The sequence below is a fragment of the Epinephelus fuscoguttatus genome, linkage group LG24 (genome assembly GCF_011397635.1).
Source record: "Epinephelus fuscoguttatus linkage group LG24, E.fuscoguttatus.final_Chr_v1".
Lineage (NCBI taxonomy): Eukaryota > Metazoa > Chordata > Actinopteri > Perciformes > Serranidae > Epinephelus > Epinephelus fuscoguttatus.
The window spans coordinates 5318825-5337836 of record NC_064775.1 but is presented as its reverse complement, the minus strand read 5'-3'; the positions used below and the strand labels follow the sequence as shown (position 1 = coordinate 5337836).

The 19012-nt window shown below is 40.0% G+C and overlaps 1 protein-coding gene across 2 annotated transcripts in view; it reads right to left on the bottom strand.

Annotated features, from left to right (window-relative positions):
* The window catches only part of LOC125885170 (inactive dipeptidyl peptidase 10-like), an 89620-nt gene that overhangs the window by 41091 nt on the left and 29517 nt on the right, over positions 1–19012 (bottom strand). The window contains exons 1-3 of one of the 2 annotated variants that reach the window (XM_049570673.1): positions 18251–18369; positions 10479–10593; positions 10268–10363 (exon numbers count right to left, since the gene is read on the bottom strand). In XM_049570673.1, coding sequence (XP_049426630.1) covers positions 10268–10363; positions 10479–10593; positions 18251–18307 — 268 coding nt within the window. In that variant the 5' untranslated portion in view covers positions 18308–18369. Of the gene's footprint in view, positions 1–10267; positions 10364–10478; positions 10594–18250; positions 18370–19012 lie in introns of those variants that run through there. The other variant, XM_049570672.1, reaches the window with a different exon arrangement.

Sequence of the window (19012 nt, the reverse complement as noted above, 5' to 3'; positions counted from 1 at the left end):
GTTTTCACTGCATTTCCTGTCAGGACAGTTCCCAAAAAGCGTTTTGTTTTGGTTTTTTTTTACCAACACATTGCTGCATTTCTTGGCAGGATTGTGCCCCCTAAAACTAGTATTTCAGTCAACTATAATAAAGTGTTTTTTGTGTGTAAACCTAACCACACATTAACCCTTTGAAACTGAATTGAATTGAATTGGCCCAAATTAGCAAGATATTAAAACGTTAACGCTAGTAACTAAGAAAATACCCAAAATGAGCCAAAAAGGAAAAGCAGAAAAAAAAAGAAAATTACATGAAAATAAGCAAAAAGTAAAAAACACACTTTTAAAAAGATATTTTTAAATATACATTTCCCTAGTTTTTTTTGATCATTTTCTAATAACACTTTTCTAACTATGCTCATTGCCTTTTCCCCGAGTTTTCTAGAGAAGTCACAACAATTTTTTTGCTTAAATATTTAGTCATCTGAACACAGTACAAGAAAACAGATGTTGATCCAGGTTTCAGTGTATCCACTACATAACAACGTTTGAAGAGCGTGTGTTTATTGCTGTTTTAGTTCATGTGTTGCAGAAGAAAATAAACTGTAAGAGAAATAGATGCTGCTGAGAGGGCTTGTGAAGGCAAACAGGATTTCTTTCAATGTTTGGTTTGATTTAACAATTCTGGTGCATCTGCTTTACTTCCAAGCTCTTTCTGCAAGTATGCAATGTTTGACTTTAAATCACTGACTGTTTCGAATTCTGAGCGTCCTCATCAAACTGAACCAGGAGCAGCTGCGTCTCCATTCCCTCCCCACCAACCTCCTGAAACTCATTTGGAGTGAATTTGTGGCTGATTGCAGGGGAGGAAATCACTCGCTGCTGCATTAGAGCACGCAGCTTTCAGGCTTTAAATGTGCATTAATAAAGGAGTGCTAAAAAGTAAAATGTTGATGTCAGAGCATGAAGGTGAGGTTCATGTGAAGGATGCATCAGACTAAAATAAAACATGGAGCAACTTTGCACTGGCACAGACAGCAATATTTGGCAAATCATTTTCATTTATTTTGATGTTTTGAAAAGTCACAAAATGTCTTGAGCTGATTTTTTTTAAATGATCCTGATGATTAACATTCCCAACACCGAGAAGCTCAATGAAAACTAACTGGAATCCCCTGTGTATCACTAATAGAGTAGCTGAAGAGAGGACTCTCCTCTCGGTATTTACGCTTCTCCGCATATTTTACATAACATGATAAATAATGCATTATTCATGTTGTTTCACTCATATGGGTCACGGCTGAAGATGTAGCCTATTGTTTGTGCAAACCTCATTAGCAATCATGTATGACGAGCCAAGCAGCATGAAGCACTCATCCATAACACGCTCTGATGGGACACACACACACACACAATCTTCCTCTCTTATGTAAGCACGTGGATGCTGTCTTCGACTTAATCTGATGTAAACAAGCTCTGTTTTACATTAACGATACCTTAAAGATACACATGAATAATTCATTGAAACAGTGACCCTGTGAATATACAGCACACAGGAATGTCAACATTAATAATGAGCAATGAAACCATCTCGAGTGAAAGGTGATTACACGGGTCACAAATCAGTGCGGCACACATAATGCTGATGATGATGCAAGAAAATCAGAGCGAAATAAAATACCCATAATACTGCTTCCTGAATCAACACAGCGAGACATATTGTTATGTTTGTTGACAAAATAACTCTGCTTAGTTAAGCTAACCAGCTGCTGGTGATGGCTGCAGATGGACCCATAGACTGAGTAAAACAATGGACATACCAGGAAGTCACTGGACTCCGATTTTAAAGCCTCCAATAAAGGTCTGGAGTGACCATATTTGGATGAGAGGGTGGAGCTCTTGAGAGCCACCTTGGGTCGGAGGTGAGTCGGCAGATAGTCTGCCACGACGAGTCCTCATGTGTGAACAAGCCTACGAGCAAGTCGCCCCCTCGTCTGTGACTGGGACTGGATATCTGGCATGCTAGAAAACTGGAGAAGTCCGACACGACTGACAAAGAGCTTCAGCCAATGAGAGGCGGGATACGTCCCACGTCAGCACGCAGGAGGACGGAAGAATGTGAGGAGGACAAGCCGGCAAGCACCAACAATGGCGGCGTCCACAGGATCACGGGGAGCGCGTTGTGTTTGGACCCAGAATCTTTACGATGTGTCATCTCCAAGTTTGGTGACGTCACCGCGTTATCTGGGGCTCTGTTGGCGAGGGCTCGGTGGAGAAATCTCATGGTGTGTACACACAGATTGTAACGCAGTTGGCGAGACTCCCGTGGACAGAAACACACGTCGCCGGGTATGAACACTCAAAAGATTACGATACGATTACGACGCAAAGGCTTAGGCTTAACCCTAAGGCGAGCAGCTAGCTTGGTTAGCACAGTCCATTTACAGTCAGTGTAGTTAACTGCACAGTACTAATGTTAATGCTAGTTTTCTTCTGCAAAAAAAGAGGCTTAAAACCGTTAAAAATCGGAAAAACTGAACACCCGACCCGACCCTGAAAACACACTGATACAGCGCCAGCTGTAGTCTTCACTCTGTGAATCTGGGGTTACGTCATGGTCATGTTAGCAACCAACACTTTAGCCGTGGTAGCGTCGTGTCAACGGACAGCACCCACCTGTCACTCAGTGTGTTCCTGCCCTTCATTTTGCAGATCTTGCATATCATTTAAACATGTGAGTTCTATAAAATAACCCGCCGTACATTTGTCATGGAATAAAATTAGCTATAAGGGCATTTTAGCATGAGGAACAAGAGGACCTGCAGTTTTCGGCACTTCAGCGTCAGCTTTAAATTCAGCCCTGGACCTTGCTGCTGTATTAACCAAATACACACGTGTATGAGACTTGTATCGATCTTTTCATCAAACTCTTAGCAAGAAAGTGAACAGAATTTCAAACTGTAAACAAAATCTGAAATTCAAACACATGTTCTACATCTTTGAGAAAATATAAATACTCGGGATCTGATCCGTCTCATTTATCAGCATTCATCCCTCATCTGTGTTTGTGCTAAGTTTAAAGAACGTGCGGTGTGCAGTCAAGAAGAGATTTAGCCGCTGATTGATTGTTTTGCTTTGCTTTCCTGACGGCTTTGGGAATACTGTCTCGATATTATTCAGCCCTTGTTTTAACTCAAGGCGCCGCAATCTCACATCCTAATTATTTCTTATATTTTTGTAGTTTTTTAAAAGTATATGGCTGTGATTTTGACATCCTGAGGATCCCCTGCCTCTCTCCTCTGCGAGCGCCTCTCATGCTGTTAAATTAGGGATGAGCAGCGATTGAAGCCTGACGCGGATGTGAGAGGAGAGAGGAGGAAATGAGCTGGAGGTTGTCAAGGAAGCAATTTCCATTACGGACATGTTTGAATTACGCCGACAACACCTCCAGGAGGCCCGGCAGTAAATCCAACCCCCAGACCATGTTCATCTACTCGGGCTCTCATCGCAGCCCGTGTAGGGTTGATTTACACCACACAACATGTCAGCTGGTAATTTCCCAACTTCATCATCGATCTCAATAAAATGGCTAATAATGGGACGGCTGACCCTGTTGGGTTGAAAAATTCATTATTGTGGCACAAAACAAGTTACGACTCATCCTCCCAGGTGATGTAATACACACCTCAGCTAACAGCTACACAGTCAATCCGTCACCTCATGACTAATCTATCTGGTCTGATTGATCGTGTATCTCATGTGCACACTAACTATATATCAAATAAAGGTGTGGACACACATTCTTTGTGTGACTTCAGTCCTTTAGTTTAATGGATAGGACAGCTCAGTGTGTGAAGGGCCCAGTGGTTGCTGGGGTTTTCTAGACATGACTTGACATTATTTTACTATATAATGACAAAAACTCTGTCTGTGTGTGTGTTCCACGTTTTTCTCCTCACTGACTTGGTCAATCCATGTGAAATTTGGCACAGTGGTAGAGGGTCATGGGAGGATGCCAATGAAGCAATATTACATCACTTGGCCAAAGGGGGGCGCTATAGCAACCGATTGAAATGTCAAACTTTGAATGGGCATATCTCATGCCCCGTATGTCGTAGAGACATGAAACTTTGCACAGAGATGCCTCTCCTCATGAGGAACACATTTGCCTCAAGAACCCATAACTTCCGCTTATATAGATTTTTTTTTTACAGAGCATTTTTTGCGGGAAACAGCTGCCAGGTGTGGGCTGAAACACCAAAACAAGTGGCTCAAAGATACTAAAAATGCTTCATAAAAATTCTTTGTGAGGTCATGCAAATAGTCATGTGACCCACTGGTTAAATAAACATGTTGTTTATAGTTGTTTTAAATGACACATGCTAAAACTGCTTGAGACTGAAACGGATTCATTTGTGATCTATTGTTCAGATCCAACGTGTCCCCGCTTTTAGGGAGTGAAATAAGGTCCTCACAAGCACACTTACACCTACATCTCTGTGTGTGTTGTGTGTGTGTGTGTGTGATGTCCCCACCAGAGCCCATAATGAGAAGCCACAGGCCACAGGACTAGTCATTAGTATTATCTCCCTGTGGAAGTGAAGGACACGGCAGGCGGTGGATCTCTGTTTCATATCCAGAGCAGGAGGGCCATATCTCACTGTCTCCCTCCACCTCTGTCCTTCTGTCACTCCCTGCAAGTCTCCAGGAAGGCGTTGTGGATATATTTAGTCATCTGCTTCCCTGAGTTTACCATTAAAGCTACAATTTAGCCGTCGTGTTGTCAACAAACCTTCTCTCTGCTCGGCTCCTCCAGCTATCGCTGCTATTTTCTTTCTCTTCCCTCCTTAATCTCCTTTTTCCCCCTTCTCCAAGATGCAAACACAATCTGTCACGCTGTCAAGGCGCCAGTTAAACAACACGGACATTTGAGATTCTCCACATTTGCACTTGAATACGAGAACATGTGGAGGAATGGCGCTCTGTGCATGGTGACAAAATAAATCCCTCGGTCACAGATCGAGGCTGTAACACCTCCGTCTTATGTAACATGTGAAGGAAATGTAATGAGGAGGTGTTGGCGATGTGGCCCGGAGGAAGACTGGGGAGGAAGGTCAGAGAACTCAAGTGGAAGAAACATTTCCCCTGCTGTGAGGGAAGAAATGTTGGGCAGCTGCGAATTTACTGCTGTTATTACATCTATCTGAAGCCTTTGCTCAAAGTGAAGACAATCTGATGCCGTCACAGCTGCTGTGCAAATGTCCTCCTCCAAAATACGACGCAGTTAGAGTCAACAAAACTGCCTGGTTAGGTTTAGAAAAAAAGGTAAATAAATATTGTTAAAGAATTCCAGAGAACAGACGCGTGCAGCTCGGCACTCCTCCTCTTCATGCAGCGCAGCCCCAAACTGCACGTCAGTTTAGTTTAATTTAATTATCAGACACAAAGTGGGAGACGTGAACATTATTTCAAGCTGAGTTTTGGTTGAAAAAGACACGTGCGAGTAGGAAAGTTATTTGTTCGGCATCTGTCTTTGCTCGCACTAGGCAGCTGGTGAGCAAGAATCTGGCAGTCTCGTCTGGCAGGACTCGTCGTGGCAGACTATCTGCCGACTCACCTCCGACCCAAGGTGGCTCTCAAGAGCTCCACCCTTTCATCCAATCCACAAAACTCGTTCGGGGTATCGGAGGATAACAGCTAGCCGGATTTTTCCAAACACTTGAAGTGCATGGAACCCACATTTCGAAAATCTAATAAAACTCAGTTAATGCATTTCAAAAACATCAGAACGGCTCATCCGTCGTAATCCAAGTGCCCTGAAGCCTCGGCATGCAAAACTTTATATATACCACTTTTATAGCATCATTTCTCACCATGGTCAGTTAACGAGAATAGCACCACCACTAGCCATCAGCTAGTCTCGCGTGAGTTGCCATGTAAACACAGCACTCCTGCAGGGCGTGCTAACTGACCACGGTTCAAATTCAAATGCAGTTGTCGGGCATACATTCTCGGAACCCATCGGCTGTATTCGGCGTCTGACTTCCGGCAGATGGCGGTACAGCCTCTGGGGGCAGACCCCCGATTTTTTGGCATTTCGGTTTGATTTGGGCGGAGGAGGTGAATTTCTGTTTCCAACTTCCGTTTATATATACGTAAATATGCTGAACCACTGCGATGGATTCAGAGTTTGCAGTGACGCCAATTATGTTCCGTCTCGTTAGTTCACCGCACGGAGCGTTTAACCTGGCAACAACTGCAGCCGGCTCAAACGTGATTGGTCAATATCACGCGGACTACAAACAGCCTACAACTGGAAACCAGGGCTCTTCGCTCTTCTTCCGGAGGCAAGATCTCCGGGGTTTGCCTACAGACTCTACATTCACTGAATGTAGAGTCTGTATATAGAGACTATCAGGCATACAACACACCTTTCTTTGGGATTTAATGCCATGGACCAATTTTAAAAACTAAAATATAAACTTATTAAAAGAAATGGAAAAAACATGTCTTGCAAAAAGGGCGCTCATCAAGACAGAAGGCGAAAGGGCAGAGAGATGGAGGGATCAAACAAACACATGACTTTGACCAAGGAGACCTCTACTCATGGCCCATGTGAGACCAAAAGTCAACGTTAACTTATTTTAACTACACAATATAGAATGTCACATGACGTGTGTGACACACATGACACATTACAAATCAGCTGTTCGTATTATACAGTATTTGATGTGTACCTGCTAATGTGCGCTCTCATCTTTTTTTCTTTTTTTAACTTCATATGTATAGCTGTTTCATCAAAACAAATATTTTTTCAAAAATAATACATCCACAGAACGTCTAGAAAGGTGTAGAATTAAATTCTATATTTTCCTGAAAAAAATAATTACAGTAGAGAAATAATTGTGTTAGAAATTTTTACGGGCCCATAATATGTCAATATTTTGATTTGGTTACATGGCAACCTGCAGAATTGAAGAATGGAGCGAGAGCAGAAGTATGAAACCTATATCTATCCCCTTTAAGATCCAGACGTTCAGGAGGTTTTCACCAGGAGCTGAAATACCCGCAGAGGTCTCTTGGATCCTGGAGGGGCTAAATACAGCGGCCAATGTGAACATGTGAATATCCCTATCTGGAGCCAGTGTTTGGTTTGTCCATTCTGGGCTACTGTAGAAACATGGAGGTGCATAACAAGGACCCGCTCCATGTGTAGATATAAACAGATCATCCTCAGGTAATAAATCATAATCATTTTCAGGTGTTTAAACACTTAAGAAAACATACTTATTATGTTGAATTTCTGCCAATATGTCCCTCTAAATCCTACACACTGGACCTTTAAATATGTCGCTTAAAACAGCAATCCATGTAGAATTATGATCTTTGCAAAATATATTTGCTGACATTTAATTTGTTGACATTTGGTGACAGGGTTGCTGAACATTTAAACATTGTTTATGAGTAACAGGTGTGGTTTTCCTGCTGCTACACTTTTTAGGAAGTACAGGCACAAGCTTTGATCGGAGAGTGACTAAACCCAATAAAGTGCATCCAAAAAGTGCCTGTACACGAGGTGCAAGCATGTATTTAATATGGTTATTTAACATAAATAGTGTTCTCTGACAAAAAAACATTACATATTCGTGGGAGGGAAATTTGCAGAATCACACATAAGAAAATGGATGCAGTTTATGGTGCATGACTACGCAGGTTAATCCACGTCCCGCTGCTCTAATGCAGCACTCTAACTGCTCTGGCTTCCAGTAAAAAATTTAAGGTTGATTAGGCGATTTTATTGGGTACATTTTATGCATGCTGTGGATTTGCATCTGAAGGAGCTGAAGACTCGGAATAATTTAGCAGAAAAGATCCAATCATCCGGCTCATTGTTATTCAGCTCTTATTTAAAGATTTATCTTTACTGGCTTTCATTATTTAATGGCTGGGATTTCACATTTAATTCAATCTACTCGAGGACTGAATGTGGTACAGTGGTGGTGCCACACATGTAGTATTATTATTATTATTATTATTATTATTATTATTGCTTGCATATGCTTCTCACAGGGTGGGAGGATGTCTGACCTGAGTCACTGCAGGTTGTTGAGTCAATGTGACACTGTGAGGCCATCTGGACATGCAGGACATGCAGGTCAGCAGCAATTTATGCACGTCATGCATGTGTTATGATAAATAATTGAGATATGTTTCAGGAAAAAAATGACATCCTGAACATCCTAAAAAAAAAAGCTCCTGACTTAGAAACTCAATATTTTACTTTGTTTTATACATGTGAAACATTTTATTAAAAGAAATTAAATTTCTTTCTATGTATTTTAATTAAATATAATTCTTAAACTAACTCAAAATGTAACTGAATTTGAATTTGACTTCTTTTTGATTTTTTTTATTCAATTCTTAATTTGTTTAATACTATTTATTTTTCATTTTTAATTAATATTTAAATTTATATTTATTTATTTTTAAATTTAATTGTATCACAATAATTATAAAAGCGATTCAATTTGTCATTATTTTACTTTTCTTAATTTCATTTGTGGTTTAATTTTTAATTGGTTAATATTTAATCCAAATAGGATACATTTTTTTGTTTTATTCTATTGAATTTTTAAATTGTATTTCATTATTTATTTAAATCTAATTTAATTTATTATTTGATGTTTTTTTTAATATTTACATTTTAGATAATAACTTATTAATTTAAAAATATAATTAATCTGATAATTTTTTTATTATATTTATTTTTTAAAACAGACTGTTTTAAATTTAATTGTCATTTATAATATTTTTTTTATTAAGCTTGTTTTAGCCTGTAAATTATTTACAGTTTATGTTTGATTCCATTAATGTTTTGATTTTATTTATTTATACATTTTGTTTCTTTATTTAAATCTGATTTAATTTATCAAATGATACAATTAAATTTTTAATTCAATGCAGGGAGTTTTTGTCAGGTAATTTAACTGAAACATTAATTAGATAAATAATTAAAATGTACTTGTTATACTGCTAGCTCAATCTATATTAAAAAAAAATCACCTGTATATAATTTATTTTTAATATGATTAGCTTTTCTATCATTAACAAACTGAAGAGCATTGTTAATGGAGCAAAGGAAAGTGAGTTTTCCTTCCTTGTATATGAAATTATCAGAATTCACTGTAACTTCACAGCAGCTCCTTTTATAGGCAAACACCTTGGTGAATTAATGGTTTTAATTTATACGGATTTAACACTGCCCACCTGTAATGAAACCACGGGTGGAGGAATTCTCATTTTCTATTAATGCACTTCCCACAGTGCTCTGAACATTTCACCAGAAGAGAACGTGTTTTTCCTTCCTTACATATCAAGGTGAATCCAGCTGATGTTTCATGCCAGTCTGAAGATCTTTATTTTGGTGAGTTCAAACTCTGCCTCCTCCAACAATGAAGCAGTTGTTCTCGGTGAGAACGAGCGTAAAGGTGTTAAAACCCTGCTGATTTCAAAGCAGCTGTCCAACCTGAGAGTGTTTTGAATTTCTGTAGCTGCCAGACACGACCAGCTGTTCCATCCAAGCTGAAGAACAGCCGACAAAAGAGCGCACATATTTCATTTTCAGGGGATAAAAATACCAAACTGTGCTCACAAACGTCACCTGCCTACTTTCTTCTCAAAGTCACACTGTTTTGTTCCCCTCTCTTACATCACCGTCACCGCTTCCTCGCAATGTCACGCTGTCCTCACCTCCTGATTCTCCACCTGAGATACATCACCTCTGTGTCTCTCCCTCTCGGCAGACATGTGACACAGCAGAGGAGTCTCTGCATGAGCTTGCCTCGCAATCAGAAGCCCCTTTTTAGACAGGGAACATTGACAGAAGAAGATTTTAAACCGATTTCCTGACACATTTCTCATCAGTTTCGTCATTTAAAGCAACACTCGCTGACTTGTGAATAAGAAGCTGAATTTACAAGCAACAAAACGCACTGCTGCTCAGTTCATGCAGCCTGAAATCACCCAGAATGCACAGCAGCTACTTTTTTCTTGACCAGAAAAACTCTGGTTCACATACAGCTGAAAGCTATAAAAGTTCACAGCCATTTTCTGGAGCCTGTTCAGATGGATTCTGGGAATTGTAGTTCAAGCTTTCAGCAGAGTCACCACATGTCAGATACAGTCAGTATTTATGAGAACGCCTGCAATTTTTTTTTTCCTGCCTTCCAAGCCAGAATTATTTGTATATAAATAAAATGTGCTGTAATGTTTTCCTTGCGCTACTCACCGCTGATCCATGTAGCCTCGGGGTCATGGACGCTGAACTCCGCTTTGTACAGATCAGCCACAGTAAGCCCGGACTTGCTGCTGCTGGGGAGCTCCGCTGGGAGAAAACACAGTCATCTTAAAGTCAAATCCAGCCTGTTTTTACACCTTCATCGCTAGTGACAACAAACTGAAGACTGAAAAGCAGCATGTTAGCACCTATACATGCATACCAGGTGTGAGGACGACCACCGACATGGTGATGAGCGAGCAGACCACCACGATCACCAGCAGGGAGATGGCAATGCCCTTCCAGTTCCTCTGCGGCGGGCTGACGTCCACGAACTCCTGCAGACACACACAAAAAGAAATTAGCATTGTTGCATCCAACCTCTCCTGTTTTTGTCCCCTAAAATGTCTGACCTTGACGATACGGACTATACGAACTGTGCAAAGTTTGTGTTTTCACACTCCTCCACTGAAGGGGGCGACGTTTGCACACTTCCCTAAAATCTGAGAGGTAGCTAGATTAGCAACGTCACAAACACAAAAGCAGTGTTGATTTCATTGATGAAAATCTTTCATCAACAACCTTTTTTCCATGACGAAAACAAGACGATGACGAGCAAAAGACAGATCCTGATAATAAAAACTAAGACGAAATCTATGCTTCATTTTCGTTGAAGAGACCTGCTTGACTTGTTGATTATTTGGTCGCTATGCTCTAACCAAATTCTCATTGGTCGAATAATCGCCGTGTTACTTTAATAAGTGCTATACTTCGGGATTTATCCTGGCTTCATACAATCTGGAAATCCATCGGTAAAAAAAAAAAATATATATATATATATATATATATATATATATATATATATATATAATATTTGTAAATAATAACAATAATAACATTGTAGATTAGCTGGGCTAACCGTTAGCTGTTAACGTTAGCCATTAGCGGTGTCTGTAATAACCATAGACTGTATAAAAATAAGGTAATAACTTCTGTCTGTGGAAAAAATATTTTTTCCAGCGGATATCTTAGTTACAACATGATTGAGCTAGCAAAGCAGTTTTGTGTTGCTGTGTGTGGTATTTATTCAGTTATGGGAAATCACGATGTCTAGAAAGCATCAGTGGCTGCAGCTGACAGGGACAGCTAACAGCAGCAGCAAAGCTAACATCAGGACATCATCTGTTAAAAGCCTCCCGTTGTCGGATACGACATGAAACTACTCCAGTTAGCTCAATCATGTTGTAACTCAGACATCCGCTGGAAAAATATTTTTTTTCACGTTGACGAGATGGCGTTTTGGGTGGAGCGGTCGCTATGAACGCGGAGCTTGCTGTTTCTGTAGGTACACATTTCCTGGGGACACCTGCACGTCTCAGCCACGCCCCCTCCCTTGTGATTGGCTAAAGCGCAGCATCGTTCAAACTCAAAGCCCCGCCCTAGCAGAATCTGTCTTGAGAGATTAGGCTTCATATGACTAAAGGAAAAGTCTGCTAGTTGCTAGGCTAATTTATACAATGTAAAATGCCATAGCCTTGTGCTAATAATGTTAGCATGTTGTATTTGTTTGGAAAACGTGTTTAGTATAAGACAGTTGTTTTGTCAGTGAACCTTGTGAGCTGTAATGGAGCCAAATTATGTGCCGTTACCTTTTTGTTAAATGTTGCTGTTGTCCCTGGTTTTATATGAGAAGAGGAAAAGTCTGCTAGCTGCTAAGCTAATTTATACAATGTAAAATGCCATAGGGTTGTGCTAATAACGTTAGCATGTTGTATTTGTGGGGGAAATGTGTCCAGATGAAGACAAGTGTTTGTCTGTGAATGCTGCGAGTTATAGTGAAGCTGATTTGTGTACTTGTGTTTGAAACTGTCTCTATTAAGCCATGTTTAATGTGTGTTTAATGTGTGTTTAGAATCAACTATATAAATAAAGTTTGATTTAAACTAAACTTTACAGCACTGACCACAGTCCTCCACCGCCGACTAGTGTTTTGGAAGAGAAAAAGAAAAACTGTAAAGCACTGACTTAGGTATTCCTTGTGTTTCCTCTTCTTTCCAGTTTGTACAGTACATTCTGTTTGGGTTGACAGATTATTCCAATCCTGTATTACTTCTCCCAAACTCCACAGTGAGAACAGCCTGTACATCATATTTAAAAACTGATGTCTGATTATAAAACCAGTGTCTAGAAAAATACAATGAAATAAAGGTCAACTTGATTTATGAAAGAGAACATATTTCATGTTTTTATGTGACAGAAGACATAAAACATGACGATTCAGGCAGACTTGTTAGCAGTCGTTCCAAATACACAACTACCAGATGAATTGATTTTTGAATTTTGCAGTCCAGCTCTTCTTAGAACTGGACGGTGAAAGGAGACAGACACTTATGCAGCTTATCCTGTCTAGACAGAGCAGTTATTATCCACCAAAAGAGCCATCGGAGTATAAAGCTTTTTCTGCACACACACACATAAAGAAAACACTTGGGCTTGACATGAAAAATGTAATTTGAGGTTTTGATTTTACAGCCTTTCAGATGATGCTTTTAAAAGACGTCCAACTCTGTAATGTGATGACATCTCTGCCCCGCCTGTCAAGAAGTTACAGTGTTACATCATTTCGCCGGACTCATCTTTTCACTCTGACTCCAGGCGAGGATGATGAAAGTTACCTGTAGACTTTAAAAAGGAGAAACTGATGCAAGGAGGGCTTTTAGTTCAACCCCGGATTCGGCAACAACAAAAACGCGTGGAAGAGGTTTCCAGCAGCGACACTGCAGGGAACTGTAATAGGTAGCTGTCATATGGTGTTTAGCTCACCATTCTTCAGAGCTTGAGAAAAAGACAGAGTGATACATCAAAGAAGACGGTGTGAAGCCTCTTGCACACATCAAACGTGTCAGGTTTAATGTTGACTTTTCCACCTGCGCCGCTTGTTTCTTGTCGTGGTTTTAGAGACGTGAGTAAGAATCACATGTTGCATTCAAGGCCTGGGATTTGTTATTGCAGAAAGAGGCAGAACCACTGGAACCAATTCACAGACAAATAAAACACAGAAAACTTTGATTATGTCACTGTTTTTTAAAACTCTCATCACAAAAACCACCCTCATTAAAAGATAGTTATTTTTGTTGCTACAAATATGGCTCACAATGTCCCAACCTCTCGTTAAAAATATCCACTTTTAGCTCTACAAACTTGGCTGGAAATGTCAAAACCCCTGCACAAAATATCCATTTTCGTTGCCACAAACACAACTGGCTATGTCCTGAAATCTTGTTCAAAAAATATCTGCTTCTGTCTGGAAATGTCCTGACCTCTCGTTAAAAAATAACCACTTTTGACACTACAAACACGTCTGGAAAATGTCCTGAACTTGAGATTTTGTTTCGACAAACACGCTGAGAAATTTCTCAAACTCTTGTTAAAAATCAAAAAGGAAAAGAAAAAAAGTTTTGCTGCAACAAAATGGCTGACAATGTCCCAACCTCTCATTAAAAAAAAAATCACTTTTATCGCTATAAATATGGCTGGAAATGTCCCAAACTCTTGTTAAAAATATCCCCTCTTGATGCTGCAAACACATCTGGAAAATGTCCTGAAATCTTGTTAAAAAATATCTGCTTCTATCGCTTCAAATGACTAGAAATGTCCCAAAACATCGTTAAAAAAGTCTTGCTTTCGTCTCTACAAACACAACTGGAAATGTCCCAACCTCTCGTTAAAAAATAACCACTTTTGACGCTACAAACACGGTCGGAAATGTCCCAAACTCTCCTTATAAAAAAATTAGCTTTGTTCGCTTTAAACATAGTTGGAAATGCCCTGAACTGTCATTAAAAAATACCTGCTTTTGTTGCTACAAACATGGCTGGAAATGTCCCAATCTCTGGTTAAACTGCTCCCTTTTGTTGCTACAAACTTGGCTAGCAATGTCCCAAAATGTCAATAAAAAACACCTGCTTTTGTTGCTTTAAACATGTCTGGAAATGTCCCAACCTCTCGTTAAAAGATATCTGCTTTTGTTGCTACAAACATGACTGACAATGTCCTGACCTCTTGTTAAAAAAATAACCACTTTTGACGCTACAAACACGGCTGGAAATGTCCCAAACTCTCCTTATAAAATATAGCTTTGGTTGCTTTAAACATAGTTGGAAATGCCCTGAACTGTCATTAAAAATACCTGCTTTTGTTGCTACAAATATGGCTGGAAATGTCCTGACCTCTTGTTAAAAAATACTTGTTTTTTTTCCCAACAAACAGGGTGGGAAATGTCTCAAACTTTTGTTACAAAATAGCCACTTTTATCACTACAAATACGCCTGGAGATGTCCCAAACTGTCGTTGCAAAACCCACTTTTAGAAACACCTGCTTTTGTTGGTCTCCAACAGTGGTCCGCTGCTGCTGGCTGTTGGGCAGCCATCTCACCTACATGTAGGTGTTACACCATCCACCATCCCCCTGAGAAACTCAGCTCGTATACATGTGATCTGAACTATGTCATGTGCATAAAACCTGCGATTGTATCATATCCATGGTTTGTTTTCACAATGTACAACGCCAGCATTTCATTCTGGTGACTGGGCTGGTGCTCTAAGTCGTTAGAAAAGTTTTAAAGATACTGACTATTAAAGAACATCACTATCACATACACAGTAGATTCACTACAGCATTATGACTATATAGCACTGATTAAGTGTAAATGAAGGATACTATAATCATCAAGATAAGAGGCACAAATGTGTCCAGAGCAATCTTTATCATATGCACTGCTGAGTGAGGAGGACACAGTGTAATTAATGAAGCAGGAAAAACTGATTTACACACACGCGCGCACACACACAGAGCTAGCATGCAGAGAATTAGCTCCAAGATGTTGAACTAACACTCAGAGCAGTCGACGGCCCAGTGGTGTGCAAAGAATGCTCCACCCACTGCTGACTGTGTGTGTAAGTGTGTGAGTGTGTGTGTTTGTGCTTTAGCAGACACAGTTCGCTGCAACAGTCTGTTGATCAGACTCAGTTCAATGGGAAGGAAAGCAAGCAAGGAAACCGTGTGTGTGTGTGTGTGTGTGTGTGTGTGTGTGTGTGTATCAGTGTTAAAGCGATATAGACACAGAAAACCATCCAAGACCAAGAGGTTGAAGTCAAGGAAATCCACACAGGTTTTAACTAAAACAAAGACATAAATAAATGTACGTTCAGGACGAAACATTACAGCGACAATCTGTTTAAACTTGGCTGTCGATGGTCTGAGACACAAAGGAGGGTCGACTGAACCTGCTTACGTATACCAACCTAACCCTGGCTGAAACAAAAAAGACTCAAACAACTCAGGCTATGAGAAATAGGATGAAATAAAGCTGTTCTCACTCCGAAGTCGTCAAAATACAGCGCTTGGGCTTTCCGGCGTCAGACATTGACAAAAAAAGCGATCCTCTCACACTGGCATGACATACAGCAGGTCACTGTTATAGTTTAACGGCGCTCGTGGTGTCAGGGGGAAATTCGGTGAGACTAGAACAAAAGTTCAGGCGCTGCAAGTCCGAGTGGGGCAAGTGTGCAGGAGGGGAGGTGGATGGGTCCAACAGACACCGACTTTCACCCGAGAGAGTGGTGTTTGCGTACCAAGTGCTTTAGTTTTTGAAGGAACCAAAACGTACTGCACTGATGTAGTGCCTTTATTCTGAAAGAGACTCCATGTAAACGTTAAATTTCCTGTGAAAACGGAAGGGTATTTTGAAAGAAGGCAAAACGACAAAACAACAACAACAACCAACACACCCAGGGTACCTTGGACGTCGTATCTGGACGTGGAACGTCCATGACCAAACGAGGTCGGAGTGAAAATGTGTTGGCTTGTTTGGCGCGGACTCAAAAATCACATCGTCATTTCTAGGTTTTCCTCCCAGAAAAAAAAAAAAAAAAAAAAACTACATAAGATGATTAAAGACGTGATGAAACAAGATTAATCTCGAGTTCCTAAGAAATAAAAATCCAAGATTTAAAGATGTGGCGCATATCCTCCAATCAAATATCAAAATAAAACAAAACAACAAGATTAAAGCATGTCAAACATAAATATAGAACAACATGATGCATATATAATAAATCAGTCTTTCTTTCTATGGAGTTAGATTTGTGTCTTTATTACATGCGAGAAAATAAATTATAGGAGAGAAAAAAAATGTTCACACTGATAGCAAAAAATAATAATATTTGAGACTGAGAAAAGTTTTGAGAGAAAGTATTTTGTCATAGAATATAAAAAAAATAATTTTTAGAGATTTAGAAAATGATTTCCGAGAAAAAAAAAACTCTAATTTTTTTTACTCTCAATTTTTTTTACTCTCAAATATTATTTTTTTGCTATCAGTGTGAAAACATTTTCTCTCCAAAAAAATTTGTTTCTGTCAAAACATTTTTCTTCTCTCTCTCAAAACCGAAGTCTTTGCTCTCGTGTCAGGATTTTGCTCTCTCTGGGCGGGGCCACGTTCCTATTGGCCAGTCTCAATCGAATTGACAGCTGGGTGAGGATCGTCTTGGGAGTCGAATTCAACTGAATCATTCATCCACCATGGTGGATTCACTGGCATAGATGCGCTGCGTTATTTGGGACACACATGATGAATGATTCAGTTGAATTCGACTCCCAAGACGATCCTCACCCAGCTGTCAATTCAATTGAGACTGGCCAATAGGAACGTGGCCCCGCCCATGACATTATTTTCGCAGCGAAAGCAAAATCCTGACACGAGAGCAAAGACTTAGTTTTTGAGAGGTTTTCACACTGATAGCAACAAAATAATATTTGAGAGTAAAAAAAAGTTTTCTGAGCGAGTTTTTTTTTCTCGGAAATCATTTTTTAAATACCAAATTATTTTATTTTTTATATTCTATGACAAAATACTTTCTCTCAAAACTTTTTTTAGTCTCAAATTTTATTATTTTTTGCTATCAGTGTGAAAACTTTTTCTCTCATATCATTTATTTTCTCACATGTAATAAAGACACAAATCTAACTCCATAGCTTTCCATCCGTGCACCGTCCCTTTGCTGCTGTAATGTTGCAACTTCCTCCACTGTAGCACGAATAATGGATATCTTCCGGATTATCTTATCTTACTTTTCAAGAGAGAGGCAGAACAAAAATGCAAATGTGTCATCCTCAAAACTCGAATCCTTAATATCACCTTGTGTTGCTTTAATAGCTTGATGCCTTTCATGTCTTATATAATGCCTCATTAGCCTGTTTAAAGAACTCAAACACCATGACATGACTGTGCTTCTCCTCATCAATATAATTAATCATTTCACTGTCAAAATACATTAAAATCCTGCGCATATATTCTATTTGTAATTATTTTCTGCGGCTGATTGCTTCTAGCTTCATTAAAGGTTTACAGTGAAGCACATTAATCCAGTTATATGGTGTTGTTATTATAGTTACGCTGCAAAAATAAACATGCTTTGGAAAGAGCCAGCTGCGCGTGCTCCTTCCTCTGTGACAGATAATGACTTTATCTGAGTCCCAATCACACAATATGAGATCAGAGAGATTATAGATGTCACACCTGCTGTGACACTCACAGAATCACCAGCAGCAGCAGCGGACTCCCTGGAGACAAAGCTCAACTCTGGCACAGCACTTTAGATAATAAAGCTGAGTTTACTCCAAGGACAGAATCACACTTTCACATCCTGTACATTCTAACATACAATCCGTGCGTTATTTGCGCCCACTGAGCGAGGATCAACCCGCAGTTTCAGACCTTAAATCAATGTTCACATGCAACAAATCTGAGGCAAACTGTGCTGTACTTCTTCACTGCATTTCTCAGCGAGCACGAGCGCATCCAGTAACCATAGTTTCCCCGTAAGGTCCGTCCAACACGTCTCACAGCACCGACTGTCCACACGCACATTTATCGCCTCACAGCTGAATGGACTGAAATAAACACACGTCTGTCTCCGTCTGTTGTCAGATACCTCATCCTGCTGCCCCTCTTTCGGCTTCTTCTTGGTCGGATCTTTGGACGCTGTCATTGCACCGGAGCCACGGTCCTCCTCTCTCCCGGTAATAACATCCAAACCTGTCGGCGCGTCAATTTAGCAGCAGGAGCGGCAAGCTGGACGGAATCACGACGAAGACGACTTCCGGTGTGACTTTCAAAGTAGTCAGTGTTTCTGTCGCCACTAAATCAACCACATAATTGTTTTTATAGCTCTGCTATATACTGGTGTTGCTGTTGTAGAGGAATAGAAACACACCTGGTTTATAAAATCCACTCCACAGTAATTAGGATTTAATCTAGAAACATTCTTTGTCACGGGCTTTTATTTTGTTAAATGATACCTACACATAAATATCCGGTGTCACTTTATATATTCCAGAGGTCAGTAGAGTATATGAAATATTTCCAGGGCACTATTTCCAGCTAAAAATAACATTAGACACATGTGTGATGAGAATGAGGATAAAACTTAATATTGTGAGTGCATAAGTGCGTTCACACTGAGGAGTATGGAACAATGCAGTGCACTATGGGTACCCGGATGGTGCACTCAAAACAGTCAAGAAGTTGAGTGTGGAACTATGGGCACTTCTCGCCCTCAGTGGTCGCCATCTTGGCTACGTAGCGGAAGGGAGGGACCACTTTTCAAACTGGAAATAACATCCGAGGACTGTGCGACCGTGAACGTCGCTGCATTGTACAAATACATGTGTTTTTTGCGCTGGTTTATTGGGTT